The 20,612-nt window shown below is 37.2% G+C and overlaps 3 protein-coding genes across 3 annotated transcripts; all 3 read left to right on the top strand.

Moving 5' to 3' along the window:
- Positions 1-1,116: 1,116 nt before the first annotated feature.
- On the top strand, positions 1,117-4,117 carry PKNH_0942900 (conserved Plasmodium protein, unknown function; the record flags this gene model as incomplete). The annotated part of the gene is made up of 6 exons (XM_039114072.1): positions 1,117-1,796; positions 2,141-2,214; positions 2,370-2,587; positions 2,920-3,070; positions 3,207-3,475; positions 3,590-4,117. The coding sequence occupies 6 exons, from the start codon at positions 1,117-1,119 to the stop codon at positions 4,115-4,117; spliced, it is 1,920 nt and encodes a 639-aa protein (XP_038969693.1).
- A 1,843-nt stretch (positions 4,118-5,960) lies between these two features.
- PKNH_0942800 (ras-related protein Rab-6, putative) lies at positions 5,961-7,358 on the top strand (the record flags this gene model as incomplete). The annotated part of the gene is made up of 4 exons (XM_002259416.2): positions 5,961-5,976; positions 6,312-6,352; positions 6,494-6,559; positions 6,858-7,358. 4 exons carry the CDS (start codon positions 5,961-5,963, stop codon positions 7,356-7,358), a joined length of 624 nt encoding a protein of 207 aa, XP_002259452.2.
- Positions 7,359-11,682: 4,324 nt separating this feature from the next.
- Positions 11,683-20,099, top strand: PKNH_0942700 (SICAvar, type I; the record flags this gene model as incomplete). Its single annotated transcript, XM_039114070.1, has 9 exons — positions 11,683-11,775; positions 11,949-12,656; positions 12,811-13,290; positions 15,056-15,835; positions 15,963-16,592; positions 16,735-17,376; positions 17,964-18,641; positions 18,796-19,419; positions 19,686-20,099. The coding sequence occupies 9 exons, from the start codon at positions 11,683-11,685 to the stop codon at positions 20,097-20,099; spliced, it is 5,049 nt and encodes a 1,682-aa protein (XP_038969692.1).
- Between the last annotated feature and the right edge of the window lie 513 nt (positions 20,100-20,612).

The following is a 20,612-nucleotide window of genomic DNA, read 5'->3' as shown; positions in this document are numbered from 1 at the left end:
CGCATAGGCCTCAAATAAAACGGGAAGCAGAGGCATTACTAGGAATAAACATATCCTCATTCTGATTATCCTACCTTTGCCCCTTTTTTTTTTCTCAAAACAAAGCCGAACCACCTTTTTCAGTTATTTGTCCACCAGAACAAGTTCATCAATGCGCATACCATAATGAACGTATAGAAATTTGTGTATACATGTCTGTCTGTGGAGGCAGAATTGGAATGCTTAGTTTTGCATTACGTTTTTTCCTCCCCCCGAAGCAAGCTTCAAAAATGAACATTCTAACCGAATTTTCCTTCGTCCATTTGGGCGTACACATACTGATGGGTCTTTTTTTTTTTTTTTTTTTTTTGACAAAGTGGTACCCACAAAATAAACATTGTAGAAATTGTGAAAATGAGTGAGGCCAAAATTTACACCATCTTTTGTGCCCAGAGGAGCACCTTAAAAAAAAAAAAAAAACAGATCATCATAGGTGTGTAAAAGCGCATATGTACATGTGTACATATGGGCGATCTTGCTCAGTGGATTAAGCTACGCGACATAGTCATTCATTGAACATTCTGGAGGAACATACAAAAGATGTCGTCCATCCTTTCATGCGTATCCCTCCCCCCCCTTCGATGGTCACACTAACATGCATGTCGATGCACACACGGCGAATCCCTCGGTACGTGTTCCACGTTGCATTCCAGCACCCGAAAGAGCTCCTTTAATTTTGTAGAACTTTCCTTTCTACCACAACTAAAATCACCATCCATACCACTGCCAACGATGCTTGGACTACTTCCTGCCCATGTAGCCAAGTTCCAATTATTGGAAAAAAGAAAAAAAAAAAATTCCACCCACGCCTCATTCGAGCTGTCGTACTTGATGAAACGTACCAACAGATGATAGACGCGTCCAAATTTTACAAAAAGGAGAAATGAAAACAAATTTATTCTTCAAAAAAAAAAAAAAAAAAAAAAAAAAAAAAATGCGTCCATAGGATTATACGAAGAGTGTATACCACAAAGCAATGTGTGAAATACCCACAAATTGTCAAGGCAGAAGATAAAATAAAAAAAGAAAAAGAAGAACACACCAGAGGAAAAAGATAAAAGAGATATATACAGAACTATGAAACCATTTTACCATGGAAAAAATAAAACTTCTGGAGAATCGTCTAACAGGGCCAACTATGCACTGAGCCATGGTGTCACAGGGGGAGTTCCTTTGATAGGGTGGGAAGGAGAAAGCCCTGGCACACCCCAACAACCACGCGGCATATCGTATCGCGAAGGAAAAAAAGGAAAAGACATCCCCCCTTCTATAGCATCCAAGAGAGATAACAAAACAGGCTCATCCCTCAGCTGGTGGAATTCTTTTCCCTCAGAGTTAAACACACAAAGAAAAAAAAGCATACATATGAATGATAACCATATAGTAGAAGTAGGAAAGACATACACCTCCATAAACACAACTACGAACAGAAGTAACTATGCCTACCGTGCAGACGCACGAACGAATACCGAAGCCAACTCTACGGGCATATGCTTGGTGAAACGGTTAAACGGAAAGATCGAACAAATTGACATGAGGGATATACAGACCGCCTTTCCTAACTATATACCATATGAGAGAAACGAGAACAACACACTCCTCTCGTCAGTCTTCAACTCCGCAGACGATACGGAGAAAAGTAAAGGAAAGGTAGGCGACATTTCTAACCTCCCTGTTGTATATCAAAATGTGGAGCTCGACTTAGATCTCGTAAAGAAGTGTAGACAAGCATCCACAAGTAGGAAAGCCTTCTCCCAGTAACAATGAAAAAAGAAAAAGAAACATATACATATATATGTACATGTATCTATCCAAATAGAGGGGAAAAAAAAATGACAAACTCATGTGCTCATATCATCCTTTTGTAAAATCTCAACTCTTTTTTATTTCCTTTTCTTTTAATTTTCAAAATATGAGTCTTTCAAAAGCGGCAGGTTCACTCCCTTCCCCTTTTGATGAACACATGACGACATGCGATTCACACACATCAACACTGTGGCCTGATTTACCCCTATTTTTCACGGGTACCTTCTCACTGACAAATTACTGTGTATACATATGATTTTCCCCCCTTTTTCTCGATTTCTATCCTCATGAACAGAATGCGCCAACGAAGTGTCAAACACTCTGCTAAAATCAAACTACCTATTGGTATCCCCCCCTTAGGTCAAACAGGTACGTTCACACTAGTGATTGCACGCGAAGGATTAGGAGAAGCTTTTCATTCATGGGGATATGCATGGGAGCACGTATACGAAGTGCCAGTTGTGTGCTGCCATACATGATGTGCCTAACTTTATGTCCATTCCTCTTTACCTTTCCCAATTCAGCTCTTGGGTCGCACCGAAAAACGCTGCTACCCCCCAGAAGTTTCAGTTGCAACAATACCATTTATAATCCTTCTGATTGTCGCCAGAGCAGCGTACTCAGATCCACCTCACAGAAACGAACATTCTCCAATGTACAAACATGGTATAGCGCCCCAGGAGGGGAATCGAACTTTCCTTCTTGCGGGAAATGTCCCATTAAGAGGTTTCCATCTGCTCAGGTAAATAGCTTGGCAGGAGGATATCACAGATATGTGACAAAGTGAGAGGAGGTTTTTTTTTTTTTTTTCTCCCTCTCGTAAGTTATTGATTAAATATATACAACGAAGCGTCTTAGAAAATGATGGTTAAATACAGTTTGCCCCTCTCCGTTCGAAAATATTGCTCCCACTTTTGAAGTATTCCTTCGCGTGGTTGTCGTTTGTTCGTTCTATGTATCATGCCCCGGTCACCATGGCAATCCATACCTCCCTTTTTTCTTCCCCCTTTTTACCTTTTATTATTTTATTTTATTTATTTTTTTTTTTTTTACCATGATATATTCTCACTGCAGCATCCTGAGCACGCAAGCACGATGTCGCTTTGCTCACCAGAAGTGGTCCCTCCTAAGAAGGATGCAACTCCCCAGACCAGTTTACTGAAACGATATGCCACTCCCATGCTGTTAAAGCATTCTACAAATATGATCCTGAGTCAGTTAAAAAGTAAGTCGGAGTAGCATTCCTTTAATCCCCTCTATTTTGTAGCCAATTGTACATATGATGGAATGGACGCCTAAGCCGTGTAGACGGCCAGAAGGTCAAGTGAACATGCCTCCTACAACTGCAACGCTCCCCTCAGAGATGAAAGGCAGCCACGGGATCCACGAGAAAGGAACATGTATGAAGTTAGAGAACAAGGAGAAGCAGAAAGAGGTACAATTTGAACCAAGTTCATTTTCGAAAAAGCATATGGATCACCAACCTGCGGTGGATGGCAAAATAGATAAAGTGGATTATCCTCGATGCAATTCTTCCTCCGTTAAGAACTACCACCAAGTTGACGTACGGAGCAACCCATGTAACATCTCCACAGGGGGGTACAGGGGGGGAGATTTGACCCTTCAGAAGGTAAGTCCTTTCTTTGTGTGATATACATGGCAACAGAGGAAGGGCGCATGAAATATGTGTTCACGGTGTAAGGGAGAATATTATTTACGCCCACCTACCTTCTCACTTCCGCAGCTGCTTGCGAAGAAAACCAAAGTAAAGTCAATCGAAGAGGAAAAGTACATAGAAAAGGTAAATTCATACAAAGTGATATACCAGAGCGACGATTTTGTGAGCATCTATCAAAACGGAGGAGACAAAATCATTAAGGATCACTGCATCGATATGTCCAGTTTGTTATGTATCCCTGGATATGTCGGGGGTTACCTATGTGAATCAAATTCCACGGTTCATCATTCCCATGCTAATGGGAAAGAGAATCCGCAGGAAAAGGATATAGAACGAAGTGGAAGCATAGTCTCTGCTAGAAGTTTCACTACGCATGCACAACAGGAACAGGGGAAACTTTGGATAGATCCCGATGTTGACCTTCTAAATGATAACCTAATTTTATATCATCTTAGGAAAGCTATAGACAGCTCACTCACACTTAACGTCGATTTGCAGTATCTAGTACTTTTGAACGAAAAATTGAAGAACAGAAAATCGGTAGGGGAATCACTGCGGGGGCTGAGGGGGGAACCTTTCCCCATAGTTGTGTAAACCATAAACTGAGGGGCTTTTGCAAAGTGGAGATATTTAGCTAATTCAGGAGGAATAATTCAAAAATTAACATCATCGCCGCCATAGTCTAACCGACGCTATATGTGTGATCAATCCAAAGAATGTTCTCCCGTCAGACGGCTCAATTAGACATCCTCTTCCCATGAGTATAGCACTTTGCAGAAAGATGCCGTGAAGAAAAAAAAAAAAAAAAAAAAAAAAAAAAAAAAATATTTCTCTATACAAAATGACAGTACTGTGTAATTAACGTGTGCTGAAGAAGTTGACCTCCTTTTTAATCCTTCCTTACTACGGAATTGCACTCCTTTGGAAGCTCTGATTTTTCGCTTCCCTTCCCCCCGTTCAACCTAGCACATCAGCATCTCGCTGTACTTTTCATATACACAGCACTTGAAACTCCACACTGTTAATTAATTATTTTACTTTTCATTATTTTTGCTATTCGTTTTCCACATGTTATATTACCATCCAGAGGTGGAACGATTCTACTGCCATTCATTTCATTTTGTGTTTTTCCAGTTGGTCTTCCACCTCCGTTATCTGTGGCAACGGACTTTCCTTTTTTTATCACCGGTGTTTCTTCCTAACAGATACTTCTTTATGAATATATGTTTTCTCCTTTTAATTGGCCCCAAATGACGTATAGAACAGTGCACCCTCTTTATATCACTTCCCCCAATATCCCATTTACCCACATTTGGCTCTGTTCCTCCCCATATGGGATTCAAACTCACAACATAAAATGTGTACCCCTATAAATCGCCTTACACGTATATAAAGAAAACTGAGGGTTAACAAAATGGGAACGCAAAGGAAGGAAAATCCGAGCGCCACACACTTGTACATTTAAGGACGGGCATCGAAGCATCTTAGTGAAAGTACTGCCACTTCGTCGAATTTTTTTTTTTTTTTTTTATCATATCTGAGCCTCACAGCCCTAAGGAGTTTTCCTTTATGATTAAAACATAAGCAAGCAAGCAAGCAAGCAAGCAGAACAATGAAGAAGGGAGGAGAAACACACGGTTTTAAATGGAAAATTGTTATCGTATTGCCATTCGCCCATGGATAAAAAGTGTATATTCCTTTATTTATTTATTTATTTTTTTAACCAATATTTTCCTAAATGTATGTATATGTACTCACATTTTACACTATTCTGGTTTATATAAAGCGCTCTCCTTTTTTCATCCATTCGCGTCAACACAGAAGATTGTCACAAAATATACTGTACAAATATTTTAAGCGCGCTTGGGGGAGCTCATTCCCTGGAAGTGTTCTGCGTGCACATAAATTCTACCATTTTTTGTCATCACGAAATACGGAAAAATTGGCGAGTTTACAATAATGGGGGGCAACTGAATGTTTGGCGCGCTAAAGTGTTAAACGGTTGAACAGCTATAAGGAGTTAAAGAATTTGCATTACCCCCCGCCTTTCCATATTTCCGCATACTTCTGTATGTGCATACTTTTTTTTTTTTGTTTACGCGAATGTATATGCACATTAACGCTTTTTTTTTTTTTCCACCTCTTTGCGTTGTACTTTGTAACATTTTTACTTTCAAAAGAAAAAAAAAACTTGTTCGCAAATTAGTATGTGCAAATAGCATATGGAAACATTATGTCGCATTTACGTTCATAAAAGGGAAGGAAAAAAGTAGCAGTATTTTTCTTTTTTTTTTTTTGTTTTTATCAGGGGAAAAAAGTATTTAAGAAGCAGCAAGGGGAATATTATGGATTAGTGACTTTCTGTTTGCAGTTACAATTCCTTCTCAAAGTTATAGAGACGAATAATTCGCGAATTTTAAAATTTTGCCTTTTAATAATGGACGAATTTCAGAGTAAGTACTTGCATACGCATATATATGCACTTTTATCTTTATGTATATGAAAAAGGAAAAATTGCATTTATTAATGGCTAAGAATGGTAGAGGAAATCATTTTTTTTAAAGAAAGTTGCCTGATCGGAATGCATACGAGGACAACTACTAAGCATTCGTCATTTTTCACACTCGCATGAATGCTCCGTGTGTGATGATAATTCCTCGTGGATATTGTGGACGGACGTGTGAACATACTTCACATATGTGTGCACAGTGTTCATTCGTGTTTTGCATCCCGTTGGGAAGTCACTCATTTGTGTGTGGTTTCTTCGTTTTCACCATTTATTTCGCAGATTCAGGGCTAAATAAGTACAAACTTGTTTTTCTAGGGGAGGTACGAATGAGCAACAGGAGGAGAAGGAAAAAAAAAAAAAAAAAACATTAGCGTGTGAACAGATTGACATGTGAACAACGTTTTCAAATCATTTCGTCTTCCCATTGTCATCTTTATAATTTCTACCATCCTCCCCCGTAGCAAGCTGTTGGAAAAACTTCGATAATTACAAGATTTATGTATGACACTTTTGACAATAACTATCAGGTATGGCCACCGCAGATACAGATAAGATGGAAGAACGAACGAGCACTTGTCCACCATGCACGTGTTACCGATTGTGTGCGTTTGTCCGCGTTTCAAGCGTCCGCATATTTATTTTAAAACCTTGCTCGTTCAGAAAAATAAAAGAATAAAAAATAGCTATTTCTACACCCCCTTGTGATATAGCTAGCTAGTTAGCTAATTTTTTTTTTTTTTTCTGTTCATGCGAAAGGAGTTCATATGTCTAATGTCATTCATAACTAAGCATTAATTTGTGCCCATTCCCTTGTTCTTCCCCAAGTCTACCATCGGGATCGACTTTCTCAGCAAAACCTTGTACCTGGATGAAGGACCAGTTCGCCTGCAACTATGGGACACAGCTGGTCAGGAACGATTCCGGAGTTTAATACCAAGTTACATCAGGGACTCAGCTGCAGCTATCGTCGTTTATGACATTACCAATAGGCAGTCATTTGAAAATACAACGAAATGGATACAGGACATTCTGAACGAAAGAGGGAAAGACGTAATCATCGCTCTTGTGGGAAATAAAACGGACTTGGGAGACCTAAGAAAAGTTACATACGAAGAAGGGATGCAGAAGGCTCAGGAGTACAATACAATGTTTCATGAAACCAGTGCCAAAGCAGGACACAATATAAAAGTATTGTTTAAAAAAATTGCCGCCAAGTTACCAAACCTTGATAACTCCAACTCAAACGATGCGAATGTTGTCGATATACAGCTCACAAACAATGGAGGGGCGAATGATAAAAATATTCTGAGCAAGTGTATGTGTTAATGTGTCATCTCGCGGGTAAGCAGGCGCTATTATGGGCGCAAGTGACAGTTGCCAGTATGTTACTATAATATTTTTCCCCATACACTTTTTTTTTTTTTTTTTTTCTTTTTTAAATATTCTTAATTCTTTTTTTTATATTCCCAGAATTTTATTTTTCATCGAATTTTTAATAAATCCTTTATAATTAGGAATAATAGGCGTTCTTAGAGAATATAAAAAATGTACCCCATATTTACCATCTGCGTGTGTACGTACACATCCCCCTATGCGTTCGTGCATACATACTCGTGCATGTACTTATATTTATTAGTGACATAAACTGAAGTAGATTAATCTTAATTTCAAATGTTTTTGTTTTTTTATTTCTTTTCTTTCTTACACGTTCCTCTTTTAATATGCGATCGCGTTTTGACCCGTCGCCCAGTTGTACTCGAATGGCCCGCGGGATGGTCGTTAATGGTGGACATGCGCACAGGCCAGGGGAAATGGTTGTGACCACCGCACGCTGTTAACCTGTCGAACGGGTTTGCTTACCCGCCGAGGCATTTTCATTGTTTCTGCAGAATTACCTGTGGTGTGTTTAAACTGGGTAGTGCTACGTGCGTGGTTCCCTTAACGTTTTTTCTTCTTTTTTTTTTTCAGCGGTGTGGCATATAGGGAAGGGTCTTTTTTTTCTTTCTTCCTTTTTCTCATTGCTCTAATGTTTTCTTTTTTTTTTTAAATGCATTAGGTGGCGTAGCAGTTGTCAGTTAGATGGTTGTTGTGGTATTGTTATTCTTGTCACTTAGGTGGTTGTCCTTTTGTGTGGTTGTCAGGTCGTAGTTGTCGGATGTGTTGGCTATGTGTATCTCCTCGCTCACGCTGTGTGAAACTTGCGACGCACATTATTTTCATCCTGTTCACTTGCACCATTTTTGGTGCATGCACGTGCGCATTGGAAAGATATCTTTGTCGCAGAAGCGAGCGGCCCGCGCCGCCTCCGCTGGACGGTTTTTCAATTTGCGCACATACATGAAGGGCCAAAAAAAATTTTTTTTTTTGTATTTCCCAGCGTTGTTGTAGCATACGTATTTTTATTTATTTATTTGCACTCTCCGGTGTTGTAATTGTAACATACGTATTTTTTTTTTTTTATTTATATATATATTTATTTATTTTACTTCCTGGCGTTGTTGTAACGTATTTTATTTTATTTTTTTTTGCATGTTCTTATGGCATAAGAACAGCGGGAAATCGGAAAGACGGGTGCAATAATAGATGACGTGAATATGGACGACGAATAATGGATGACGAATATTGGACGATGAATAATAGACGACGAATAATGGATGTTGGAAAAAACCCCAATGGGGCGTGTGTGTGTGTGTGTGTGGCCATGGGGTACGTAATAGTGGTGCGTGGACCGATGAAAGCATGACGTTCAACCGGGTTGGGGAAGGAGAAATGATGGTGATATGCGTCTGGGCAACCGACGGGAACTGTCACCCATAGGAATGACAGATAATATGGCGTCGCATGTTGGGGGGGGGAAAGTAGGGAAAAAACGCGTGTATCGACCTTGTCCATCGGACACGCTGTAGGTACAAAACGGGTAAAGGAGGAAATGGGGTCTGAAGGAAGAAAAGGGTTAAGGAGGACAGGGTAAAGGAAGAAAGAAGGAAGAGTAAGGAAGGAAGAGTAAGGAAGGAAGAGTAAAGAAGGAAGAGTAAAGAAGGAAGAGTAAAGAAGGAAGAAGTAAAGGATGATGTTAAGGAGTAGGTAAAAGAGGAAGAAAAGAAGAAAAGAAAGAAGGTTCAAAAGAAGGAGAGGGAGAGAAGAAAAGAAGGAAGAAAAGGAGGAAGAAAAGAAGAAAGAAAAGAAGAAAAGAAGGAAGAATAAAAGAAAAAAAAAACATTTAAGGAAGAAGGAAGGAAAGGAGGAAGGGAAGGATCATAACATATCCGTTACAAGGAGCAAAAGGGGGAAGAGACCAAGACATAGATAAAGACGTCGTAGGAACGATGCGCGCATCGTCGCATCACAAACTGTGCATCGAAACGAAGATGTATTCTGAACCGGAAAGAACATCGTCGGAACAGATAGAGCGGAGTAGTAGATATGTTTTCTCTTCAGTTCGACATTGTGGACTTTTTCACAGGGACGGAAGAGAATATTAGGAAAACGGAAATTTTATACAGTGCTTGTCAAAGGGTTGTACCTAACACGTTAATAAGGAAACAAGCAACTGTCGGAGATTTATACAAGAATTTCCTCTTCCTGCTTTACGAGTCCCGATTTTTTTTTTTTTTTTTTTTTTTTTTGAAGATATGTACAGGAGAATTATTTCATCGGGGAATATTTTCACCAGCGCCAAGTGATTAGTGGTCAGTTACGTAATGAACGAGCATGGGCATGTAAGCAGGACAAAAAGAGATAGGTGCCTTTTTTTTTTCTATTTCCATGAACTGGGGAGGGTCGTGCTCGTCGCTGGGGGGCGGGAGGAGGGCAGATATTATTTCCCACGTGTACGCAGATAAACAGACAGGTATGGTTAGAAAATGAGAGCAGCGGTAGAGGTGAGAATATAAAAACAACTGACGAATGCCCATAACCTTGGAATAGCAGTCGTCTATGAAAAATGGGACTTTGCGGATGGGTAGGGAGTTGTACATATGTTTGTTAATCACATGCATGTTTTATTTCCTTCCCTTCTTTCTCTTATTCTTCCATTTTACCCCCTTCCCTTTTCTTTTATTCCTTTTCTTTCCTTTTCTTTTCCTTTCTTTCTCTTTTTCTTTCCTTTTCCTTTTCTTTTTCCCTCCTTTTTCTTTTTCTTTCCTTTTCTTTTCTTTTCTTTTTCTTTCTTTCTTTTTCTTTTTTCTTTCTTTTCTTTTTTTCGATTCTTTTTTTCGATTCTTTTTTTCGATTCTTTTTCTCCCTTTTTTCTATAAAAAGAATATAGAGTGCAGGAAGATTGTCCTGTTTGCTTGCTTGTTTTCTTTTTTTGTTTGTTGTTCTCTTCTTTTGGGAAGAATGCTAAAAAAGTACATGGATAAAATGTAAAGCTCCTTTTTATTTTATTTTATACTTTGTTAGAGGAAAGCATTGCATTCGAAACGGGGAAGGTTCTTTATATGTTTCTGAAAAGAGAAAAAGAATCGAAAAAAAGAAAAAGAATCGAAGAAGAGAAAAAGAATCGAAGAAGAGAAAAAGAATCGAAGAAGAGAAAAAGAATCGAAAAAAAGAAAAAGAATCGAAAAAAAGAAAAAGAATCGAAAAAAAGAAAAAGAATCGAAAAAAAGAAAGGGAAAGAGGGGAAAGAAATAAAATGGAAGAATAAAGAAAGAAAGGAAGGGAAAAAAGGTGAAAGAAATAAAACAGAAGGCGTATAAAGGAAAGAGAAAGAGAAAGAGAAAGGGATGGAAGGGAGGGAGTTTGAAGGATGCCGTAAGCTCTTCCTTTTTTCTTCTTTTTCCTTTATCCCCCTTCCATTTTCTTTAAATGTTTAAAGAAGGAAATTTTTTTCTTTTTTATTTTTTTAAAAAAAAATATGTAAAAGAAGAAGAGAAGGAAAAAGAAAAAAAGGGGGGAAATATCAATATAAAGTTTTAAAGGAAAAAAAGAGAAAAAAAGAAGGATATTCATAAAGAGTAACAGAGGTAGGTTAGAAGGAGGAAAAAAAAAAAAAAAAAGAGGATTTAAAGGAGAAAGAGAAAGGATAATAGAAGTAAAAGGGAAGAAAAAAAAATATATATGTGGAAGGTATAAAGGAAGGAAGAATAATGTTTAAATGGTATATAGAAAAAAATTTTAAGGGAAAAAAAAAAAAAGATTTTTAATGGGAGAAAAAAACAGAAGAAGGTTTAAAGAGGGAAAAAAAGTAAGAAGAATGGTTATTACTCTTCTTTCTAACAAAGGAGAAGAAGGAAAGAAGAGAAAAGAAAAGGAATAGAAAGAGGAACGAAGGAAAAGAAAAGGAAAAAAAAAAAATAAAGACAAGGAAAGAGAAGGAAAGAAAGAAAAATAAAGAAGAGCTTTGAAGGAAGGAAGGATGAAGAGAAGAATGAAAGAAAATACAAAAAAAACTACAGATAACCTAATTCTACATTTCAGATGGGGATATTTTTGTTTCAAGGAAGGGTAGTATTCTGTAAAAGAATGTACCTCCCCCTACTTTTACACGCCCTACCCCCCTTTCTCCCGCATTAACGTTCCGCTTTTACATACACATAGAGGAATAGGTAAACGGACACGGGGGGTGGGGAGGGAAGATTCCAAAGGAGTAAAATAAACAAAGAGAAGGAAAAAAAATAAAATAAAAAAGAAAATTAAGGGAAGAGACAAAATGTCGTCTGCGCAGAAGGATATAGTGTTTAGTCCATTGAGGGGAATGTGGGTGCAGAGGAAAACGCGCAGGAATAACAAAGCTGTGGGTGAGGTAAAATTACATAATATAATATAGTATAAACTACATATCCATTTTACTGGTCCATTGTTTTTCATATGTTCACGATTATGTTATTTTTTTTTTATAATAATAGCATATATGCATATATATACATATATACGACTATGTGTATGTGTATATATATGTACCTGTTTATTTTTTAGACAAGGTTAGGTAGGACAATAGTCAAATGGGTGAGGGCATTTCTTCCTGTAATGAGCAGGAGTGATACGGAAAACTTGGGAGGGAAATTGTGCGATTTAATGGTGGAGCAGAAGGAGATAGGACCAGAGGATAAGGACGTGTGTACACTTATTTTGAGGTCCTTATATGCAATAAACGAAGACGGAAAAAAAAGATGCACTGCGAAGAGGAAAATTGAGGATGAAATGAAGGAATATATTAATTGTACCATGTTGAACTTATGGATAGCTATATACCAATCTAAGCACTGCAATAAGAAGAATGTTGTGCAAAAGGCCTTTGACAAAATGAAGGAAATCAGTGGAACACTGAGTAGAGGTTCTACTTCCAGAGGACAATGTGGACAATGTAATTATATGCAATTAGAGCCTATCAAAATATTGGGTAAAGTCCCCATGTTAAATTTTATTTATGATATGATGGTGGAGGATAGAAGTGTTATGACACTAATAAGGAGAGATCAAGGGCAAGGGGGTTGTAACACAGAAAAAAAAGTTCTAACAGATTTACAACTACCAAACACCATCCCTCCTGTCGCCCCAAAGGGGAGTCCACGGCCACGGCAGGCACAACCAAATGTGAAGGGGCCTACCATCACCGAAGACTCACTAACAAAATTATTAAAGACTTGGGCAGGAGGAAAAAGCATTCCGGATGAGGAGCATTATGTAATATTTATACAGTGCATTGAATATTTTATGTGTCCACAAAGTATACATGTACATGTATGCGTATATGAATACATATATGTATATATGTTCCATAGCATTGTTAATGAAAAAAAAACTTTCCTCTTTTTTTTCCCTTCTTTTTCATTTATAGAGAAAAATATTGGATGCATTGAAGAATGCATGGGAGGACTTAATGAAGGATCCAGGCAAGACTAAGGATGAAACAATTAAAGAATTATGTGAGAAGAATCTGCTAAATGATGGTTCAATGGGAACGAATGAACAAGCACAATGTGTAACATTAATGGAAACATACCTAACTCAGGATCCGAATAAAAGTGCACAGGGTAACACAGGTGCTGATGCTAGTGCTCTTCCTGGTCCTCCTGGTGCTGGTACTCCAGCAGCAGCTGCTATTCCATCATCTCAACCACAAACAGGATCACCATCGCCATCACTTGCAACAACAACAACAACAATACAACTGGATCCATGCTCTCCCTCCGCCCAACAAACTCAAGAAATAACACAAAGTGAAGAAAAAAGGACAAAATTGAAGAAAGCATGGGAGCAAAAATTACAACAATTCAATGGGACTCCTGGACAATTTGTCCAAGGCGTAACCATTCCGGTAAGTAATGTCCTTCTCATTATATTTTTTTTAAAAAGAGAAAGAAAGAAAAGAAAAGAAAAAACAACAAAAAAAGATGAATTAAGGAGTACGCGGTGCACAGTATTAGCATTTTTACGGTGCATGTGTGTAAGATTTCGCATTTTTAGTTTGCGGGATTTATAATATTTTACGGGTGTATATGTGTAAGATTTCGCATTTTTAGGTTGCGGGATTTAATATTTTTACGGTGTATATGTGTAAGATTTCGCGTTTTTAGGTTGCGGGATTTATAATATTTTACGGGTGTACATGTGTAGGATTTCGTATTTAGGTTGCGAGATTTAATATTTTTACGGTGTACATGTGTAGGATTTCGTATTTAGGTTGCGGGATATAATATTTTACGGTGTATATGTGTAGGATTTCGCATTTTTAGGTTGCGGGATATAATATTTTACGGGTGTATATGTGTAAGATTTCGCATTTTTAGGTTGCGAAATTTAATATTTTACGGTGTACATGTGTAGGATTTCGTATTTAGGTTGCGGGATATAATATTTTACGGTGTATATGTGTAGGATTTCATATTTAGGTTGCGGGATTTAATATTTTTACGGTGTATATGTGTAAGATTTCGCATTTTTAGGTTGCAGGATTTCATATTTTACGGTGCACGTGTAAGATTTCGTATTTAGGTTGCGGGATTTAATATTTTTACGGTGTATATGTGTAGGATTTCGTATTTAGGTTGCGGGATTTATAATATTTTACGGTGCACATGTAGGATTTCGTATTTAGGTTGCGGGATTTATAATATTTTACGGTGTATATGTGTAGGATTTCATATTTAGGTTGCGGGATTTAATATTTTTACGGTGTATATGTGTAGGATTTCGTATTTAGGTTGCGGGATTTATAATATTTTACGGTGCACATGTAGGATTTCGTATTTAGGTTGCGGGATTTATAATATTTTACGGTGTATATGCGTAAGATTTCGTATTTAGGTTGCGGGATTTATAATATTTTACGGTGTATATGTGTAGGATTTCGCATTTTTAGGTTGCGGGATTTATAATATTTTTACGGTGTATGTGTGTAAGATTTCGCATTCTTAGGGATTAAGGTTCTTTCGTACGAGGAGCGCAATGTGGCCTGCTATTTTGTTTTATAGGATAAGATTTTCTTCTTTCGCGGAAGAGGAAAAAAAAAAAAAAAAAAAAATGCAAATATGCATAAACATTACCTTACCAGATTCGGAAAGAGAGAAAAAATAAAATAAAGGAAAAAATAAAAAGGTGGGGGGGAAGAGGATGATGAGGAGGTTTTAGGGGTGTTAGAAGTCAGATTCCGGGTTTAGGAGTAAGTTTTCAGGTTATAGGAATAAAGGTTTTAGGGATGTTGTAGTATGGTTCAGGGGTTAGCTTTTTTTTCTTTGAGGGGGAATGGAAAGGAAAAACTCCTCGCAGACAGAATGGCAAACCGGATGCTACACAACAACCGGATGGCACGGAGACCGGAAAGTGCACACCACAAAACGACAACTGAAGAAAAAAAAAAGAGAAAGAAAAAAAAAAAAAAAGAAAAAAAAAAAAGAGAAAGAAAAAAAAAAAAGGAAAAGCAGGAAAAAAAGTAGAAGCAGCTTTCTTCTTCGATCCCCACATATATATATGTCTTCTCTGTAGAATTTAAGAATATGCATAAATTTCACATATGTATGTATGTGTGTGTTACTAATTTTTTTTTTCTTTTGTCCTTTTTTTCTTTTCTTTTTTGTTTTTAGCCTAATTTGAAGAAGGAAGTGGATAGGATGTTGAATGAGCTGCAGCCCTACATGATGTGGGAGCAGACCAAGAAGAGTGTCCTCAGTGCATGCTCGGCGTTTAGTTACCCCAGGGAAAAGGGGAAAGAAGATCACATGAAGAAAATATGCAGAGTACCCGTGATGATTGTCAACTGGATGGCAGGATTAGATCCACAGGGGAATAATAAAAAAGATAAGACTCAGGAGCACGATTGGGAGACATATTTAAGATGTATAGTGGGGGATAGTATTATATTGAGAATCTTAAAAAATAAATGTGAAGCACAGCAGATGCTGAAAATAATATCTGATACAATGGCAAAGGGGGGAAGTGAACTTCAGGGAACAGGTGCTAATAGTATATGTGCTTGGGTCCGAACGGAGGATATAGAAAAAGTGGAAAACTTAATTGGTCCTACACTGGATCACTGGTTAAGTGAAGCGGGGAAAGGTAAGAACCACAAGGGTGGTATTAGTGGTGTCAATAATATATTAGCATGGGAGGAGTGCAAGGATAATCAAAAGCAGAAAGAGGAGCAACGAGAGGGAGAAAAGGGGCAGTGTAAAAGTGATAGAATTATAGACTTATTAGGAGGAGAGAGATGGGGGGCATTACATAAATTAGTCGATCCTATAGCTCGTGCTACATCATGCATCAAAGACATGCATAGCAACGCCAGCAACGGCAACTTATGTAAATATTTAGATTGCATGAAACACCTATGGACGAAGACGGATGCAGCAACCCAAAAAAGCAACGTAAGTGTGCACAGGAACATACACATATATATAGATATATATATATATATATATATATATATATATATATATATATATATATATATATATATATATATATATATATATTTTATCACCACTTATACAGAACAACTTTTGGACAAAGGATGCCAAGGCATTGTGGAAAGAATTGTTCGAAGCAATGAAGACCAGTAATGGAAAAGAAGAGACGCAATGTAATAAAATGGGAGATAGTAGTAACGACAGAGAAGCAACTCATTCTGAAAAGACGGCATGCAATTATTTGCATGCCGGCTTAAAAACACTATACGAGGGTACTTCGTTGTCAACAGGAAACAATGGTATTCTGTCGAAGAAGAATCCATCGTTGAGACAAACGATGGGTTGTTTCTTACTTCATTCCTATGCAAAGAAGATGAAAGGCGAAGCGACTTGTGTTATTAATGCTGGTATAGAGAAGGCATTCAGGGCATGGAATGAAAGTACTAATGGTAAATGCAAAAATGGTTCCTGTGTTCCATGCGAATGGGAAGAAGAAAAATATGACAGTTGCACAATTGAAATAAATGGCGCAAATGGCCAAAGCACCTCCACTGAGAAGGTAGAAGAGAAGTTAAAAAAAGTGCTGGAGGCTGACAACACAAACATAGAACAAATGCTAACTGAAATAAATAAAATGGATAAATTATGTGACCGTCTCCAATGTATAGCATCCCACTTAAATTCCTCAAACGGAAAACAACCGAATACATCTGAGGTAAGAGAGGAAAAAGGTGTATATATGTATATACATATGTACATACACATATATATGTAAGTATATATATGTATACACATGTATGTATATATATGTACGTAGGTATGTATATGCATATATATATTACCACCACCCTATACAGGACACATTCTGGGGTCAGAATGGTGATGTTCAGAAATTGTGGGGTGAATTGTCCACAGCAATGAAAGGGAAAGAGAATGACAATGGAAATGGAGTTTGTGCTGTGATGGGAGAGAATGGCAAAACTAGAACACCCACCGAACCTGAAAAGAAGGCATGCAATTATTTGCATGCCGGCTTCACCAAACTGAAGAGCATTGGAACGTCTAAGGGAAATTCCTACTCAACCCTGTCCAAACATACATCGTTTGTCCAAACGATGGGTTGTTTCCTTCTTAAGGAATATGCAAAACAAATAGAAAAAAAATCGACTTGTGTAATCGAAGCAGGTTTAAAGAAAGCATTTCAAAATAATAATACTCCATGCACAGGCAGTAGTTCGTGCATTGAGTGCAAATGGGGTGAAAATTTGGACGACTGCAAAATTAACACAACTAACACATCTGGTAGCACAACCCAAACGCCAGTAAAGGACAAATTAAAAACAGTAGAGTCTAAAATGGAGAACGAAGCAACTAACACCGTAACGAAAATAAATGAAACGAATTCTTTATGTGAAAAACTCCAATGTGCCGCAGGGAAGTGGTTCCAAAACCAAAAGAACAAAGCGGGGAGTGGTACTGCTACTCCAACGAAGACATGGGTAAGTATTACTACAAACAACACAACACTGAGGGGTAGTAGGAAAAAAAAAAAAAAAAAAAAAAAATTCTTCTGATTCCGGGTTTAGGAATAAAGGTTGTAGGGGTGTTAGAATAATGTTGTTGGGGTATTGGAATGATGTTGTTGGGGTATTGGAATGATGTTGTAGGGGTGTTGGAATGATGTTGTAGGGGTGTTGGAATGATATTGTTGGGGTGTTGGAATGATGTTGTTGGGGTGTCAGAATAAGGTTGTTGAGGTGTTAGTATGAGGTTGTAAGGGTATTAGAATAAAGTTGTAAGGGTATTAGAATAAAGTTGTAAGGGTATTAGAATAAAGTTGTAAGGGTTTAAGAGTAAGATTTCAGGGTTTAGGAGTAAGGTTCCGGGGTTAGCTTTAGCTACTTTAGGGGGGAAAGGAAAAACTCCTCGCAGACAGGGACCGGATACTACACCAACCGGATGGCCGATAGTGACCGGATACTACACCAACCGGATGGCAGATATTGACCGGATACTACATCAGGATTATACTACAGAACCAATTACATATATATATAACCTTTCCTTCTTTTTTTTTTTTTTTCAGTGTGAATTTTGGGAGGACGGCGTCAAGCCCAAACTGACGAAGATGTTCGAGAATATCTCATCTGAAGGACAGAACAATGCAACAAAAGGTGATGGTGTATGCACCAACTTTGGTGATGGTAATGAAAGTAGTGTCGAAAGAAAAGCATGTAATCATATCACAGCAGGATTAAAATACATTAAACAGATTCCAAATGGTGGTAGTGGTCCTACCTCCCCGCCTAATGAACAATACAAGCAACTGCTCGCACGAGCAGTTGGTTGTATTGCTCTTAACATGTATGCTGATGAAATAATTAAATTGACGGATAAAAATTGTCCCATTGATGAGAACACAATACAAAAAATGTTTGAAAAATGGAATGAAAATAATTCATGTTCGGTTAATGGTGGTAGTAATAATAATAATTGTTTTAAATGTCAAAGGGAAGAAATTTCTGCTAATTGCCACCTGAGCGTCGCAGACGCTCTGGTGGAAAAAAATCAAAATGTAAATTGCAATACTAAGGCAAATGAAGTGAAGATTAAAATGGATGGTCTCCTCGAGGACGGCACCATCAAAATGAAACCAACATTATCCACCATAAATAAAATGACCACTTTTTGTACCCGTCTACAATGCGCAGCAAAACAATACCACACAAAAAAGAATAATATACAAAGCAGCGGAGTGAACTGGGTAAGGGGCGATAGACAACTCCATATATATACGTATACATAACTGTATATGTATATATGTATATATGTATGTATATATGTATGTATGTATGTATGTGTATACATATATATATTTTTTTCTCTCTCCCTCCTTCCTTCTTTTGTTCTATGTTTAGAATGACATGAATGATCACATCGATAAAGAATTGAAGGCACTTCTAAAACAAATGATGGACACTACCAATCAGGAGAAAGTTGCCAAATACTGCAATGACAGCAACAACAATTGGGATAATGGCACTAAAGAAGGCAAAACGAATAAAGCAGCTTGTTTGCTTTTTGCTTCAGGATTAAAGCACATTTATGGCCGCGGTAGGGGCCACGGTAATGGCCCATCGTTTGGACAAACGATGGGTTGTTTATTTCTTAAAGAATATGCAAAACAATTAAAAGTAATGGCAGAAAATGAAAAAAAGCATAAGGTACATCCTAAATGTAGCGTAAATGCGGGCATAAACTACGCTTTTAGCAAAAGTAAGGACATTATGAAAGCATCATCTAAATGCAGCAATAATAATTTTTGTTTTGAATGCACACAAGACGATTATAATAATTGCCAAATTGGCAATGACTATATAGGGAAAAAAGTGGAACCACTGCTCAAAACGAAACAAACCCATATGCAACAAACACTAGCGAATACACTTTGTCCCATCCTTCCTTTGGATCTTCTTACCCCTTTTCTTCCTTTGGCTCCTGTCTCCATTGGCCTTTCTGTTATGGCTTATTACCTTTGGAAGGTAAGATAAAAAAATAAAATATTTTTTAATGCTTAAAAGGAAAAAAAAAAATTAATGAAAAAAAAATATATTTTTAATGGTTAAAAGGAAAAAAAAAAATTTTAATGGTTAAAAAAAAAAAAAAATTTTAATGGACAAAATTAATGGTTAAAAAGAAAAAAAAAAATTTTTAATGGTTAAAAGAAAAAAAAAAAAAAAAATGTGTAAAAAGAATATTTCACAATCTTCAGCAAAAATATCCTCCCTTTTTTTTTTTTTTTTTTTAGTATTTTGGTCCTCTTGGTAAAGGAGGACAACGTTTCAGAAGATCTCCTGCTGATATTCCTGGTTCATCGATACAAGAACAAGTCCTTGATCATGTGCAGCAAGATAGTTCACATGAATATCAATTGGTGAAGGAACGAAAACCTCGTTCTGCTCCAACAAGAACAAAGCGTTCTGGTCGCGCAAATCGTCGCACGATTATTGAAATTCATTTTGAAGTGTTGGATGAATGTCAAAAAGGTGACACACAATTGGCTCAGAAGGATTTTCTGGAACTTTTGGTTCAAGAATTCATGGGATCGGAATTTATGGAAGAAGAACAGGTTCCTAAGGAAGAAGTTCTTATGGAAAGTGTTCCAATGGAACTTGTTCCTATTGAAGAGGTTCCAAGTTTAGGTTCCGTGTTTATGGTTTAGGGTTCAGTTTTTAGGGTTTAGGGTTCAGTTTTTAGGGTTTAGGGTTCAGTTTTTAGGGTTTAGGGTTCAGGGTTCACAGTTTTAGGTTTAGAGTTCACAGTTTTAGGTTTAGGATTCACAGTTTTAGGTTTAGGATTCACAGTTTTGGGTTTAGGGTTTATGGTTTAGGGTTTGGTTTAGTGTTCATGGTTTGGGGTTTAGTGTTTCAGGATTTCAGGGTTTAGGATTCAGGGTTTATGATTTAGGAGTGGAGTAAATATGTGATAAGAAGAATATTGGTTTAACACCTCTTTGTCTTTTTTTTTTTTTTATGTGATATACACATATAATTAGTTAGGATATTTGTTTTACTTTTTAATTTTTTTGAACTTCTTTTTTTCATTTTTTTTTTATCCTCATTTTGGTAATGTTTGAAAGTGCTCATATGTTCAATGTATAATGAATATGAGATCCTAAAGAGGAAAAAAAAAAAAAAGAAAAAAAGGAAAAAAGGATGATTCTTTCTTCCACCTT

This window comes from Plasmodium knowlesi (assembly GCF_000006355.2).
Source record: "Plasmodium knowlesi strain H genome assembly, chromosome: 9".
In the NCBI taxonomy this organism is placed as follows: Eukaryota; Apicomplexa; class Aconoidasida; order Haemosporida; family Plasmodiidae; genus Plasmodium; species Plasmodium knowlesi.
The sequence above is the reverse complement of the archived record's forward strand: the minus strand, read 5'-3'. Positions and strand labels throughout refer to the sequence as shown.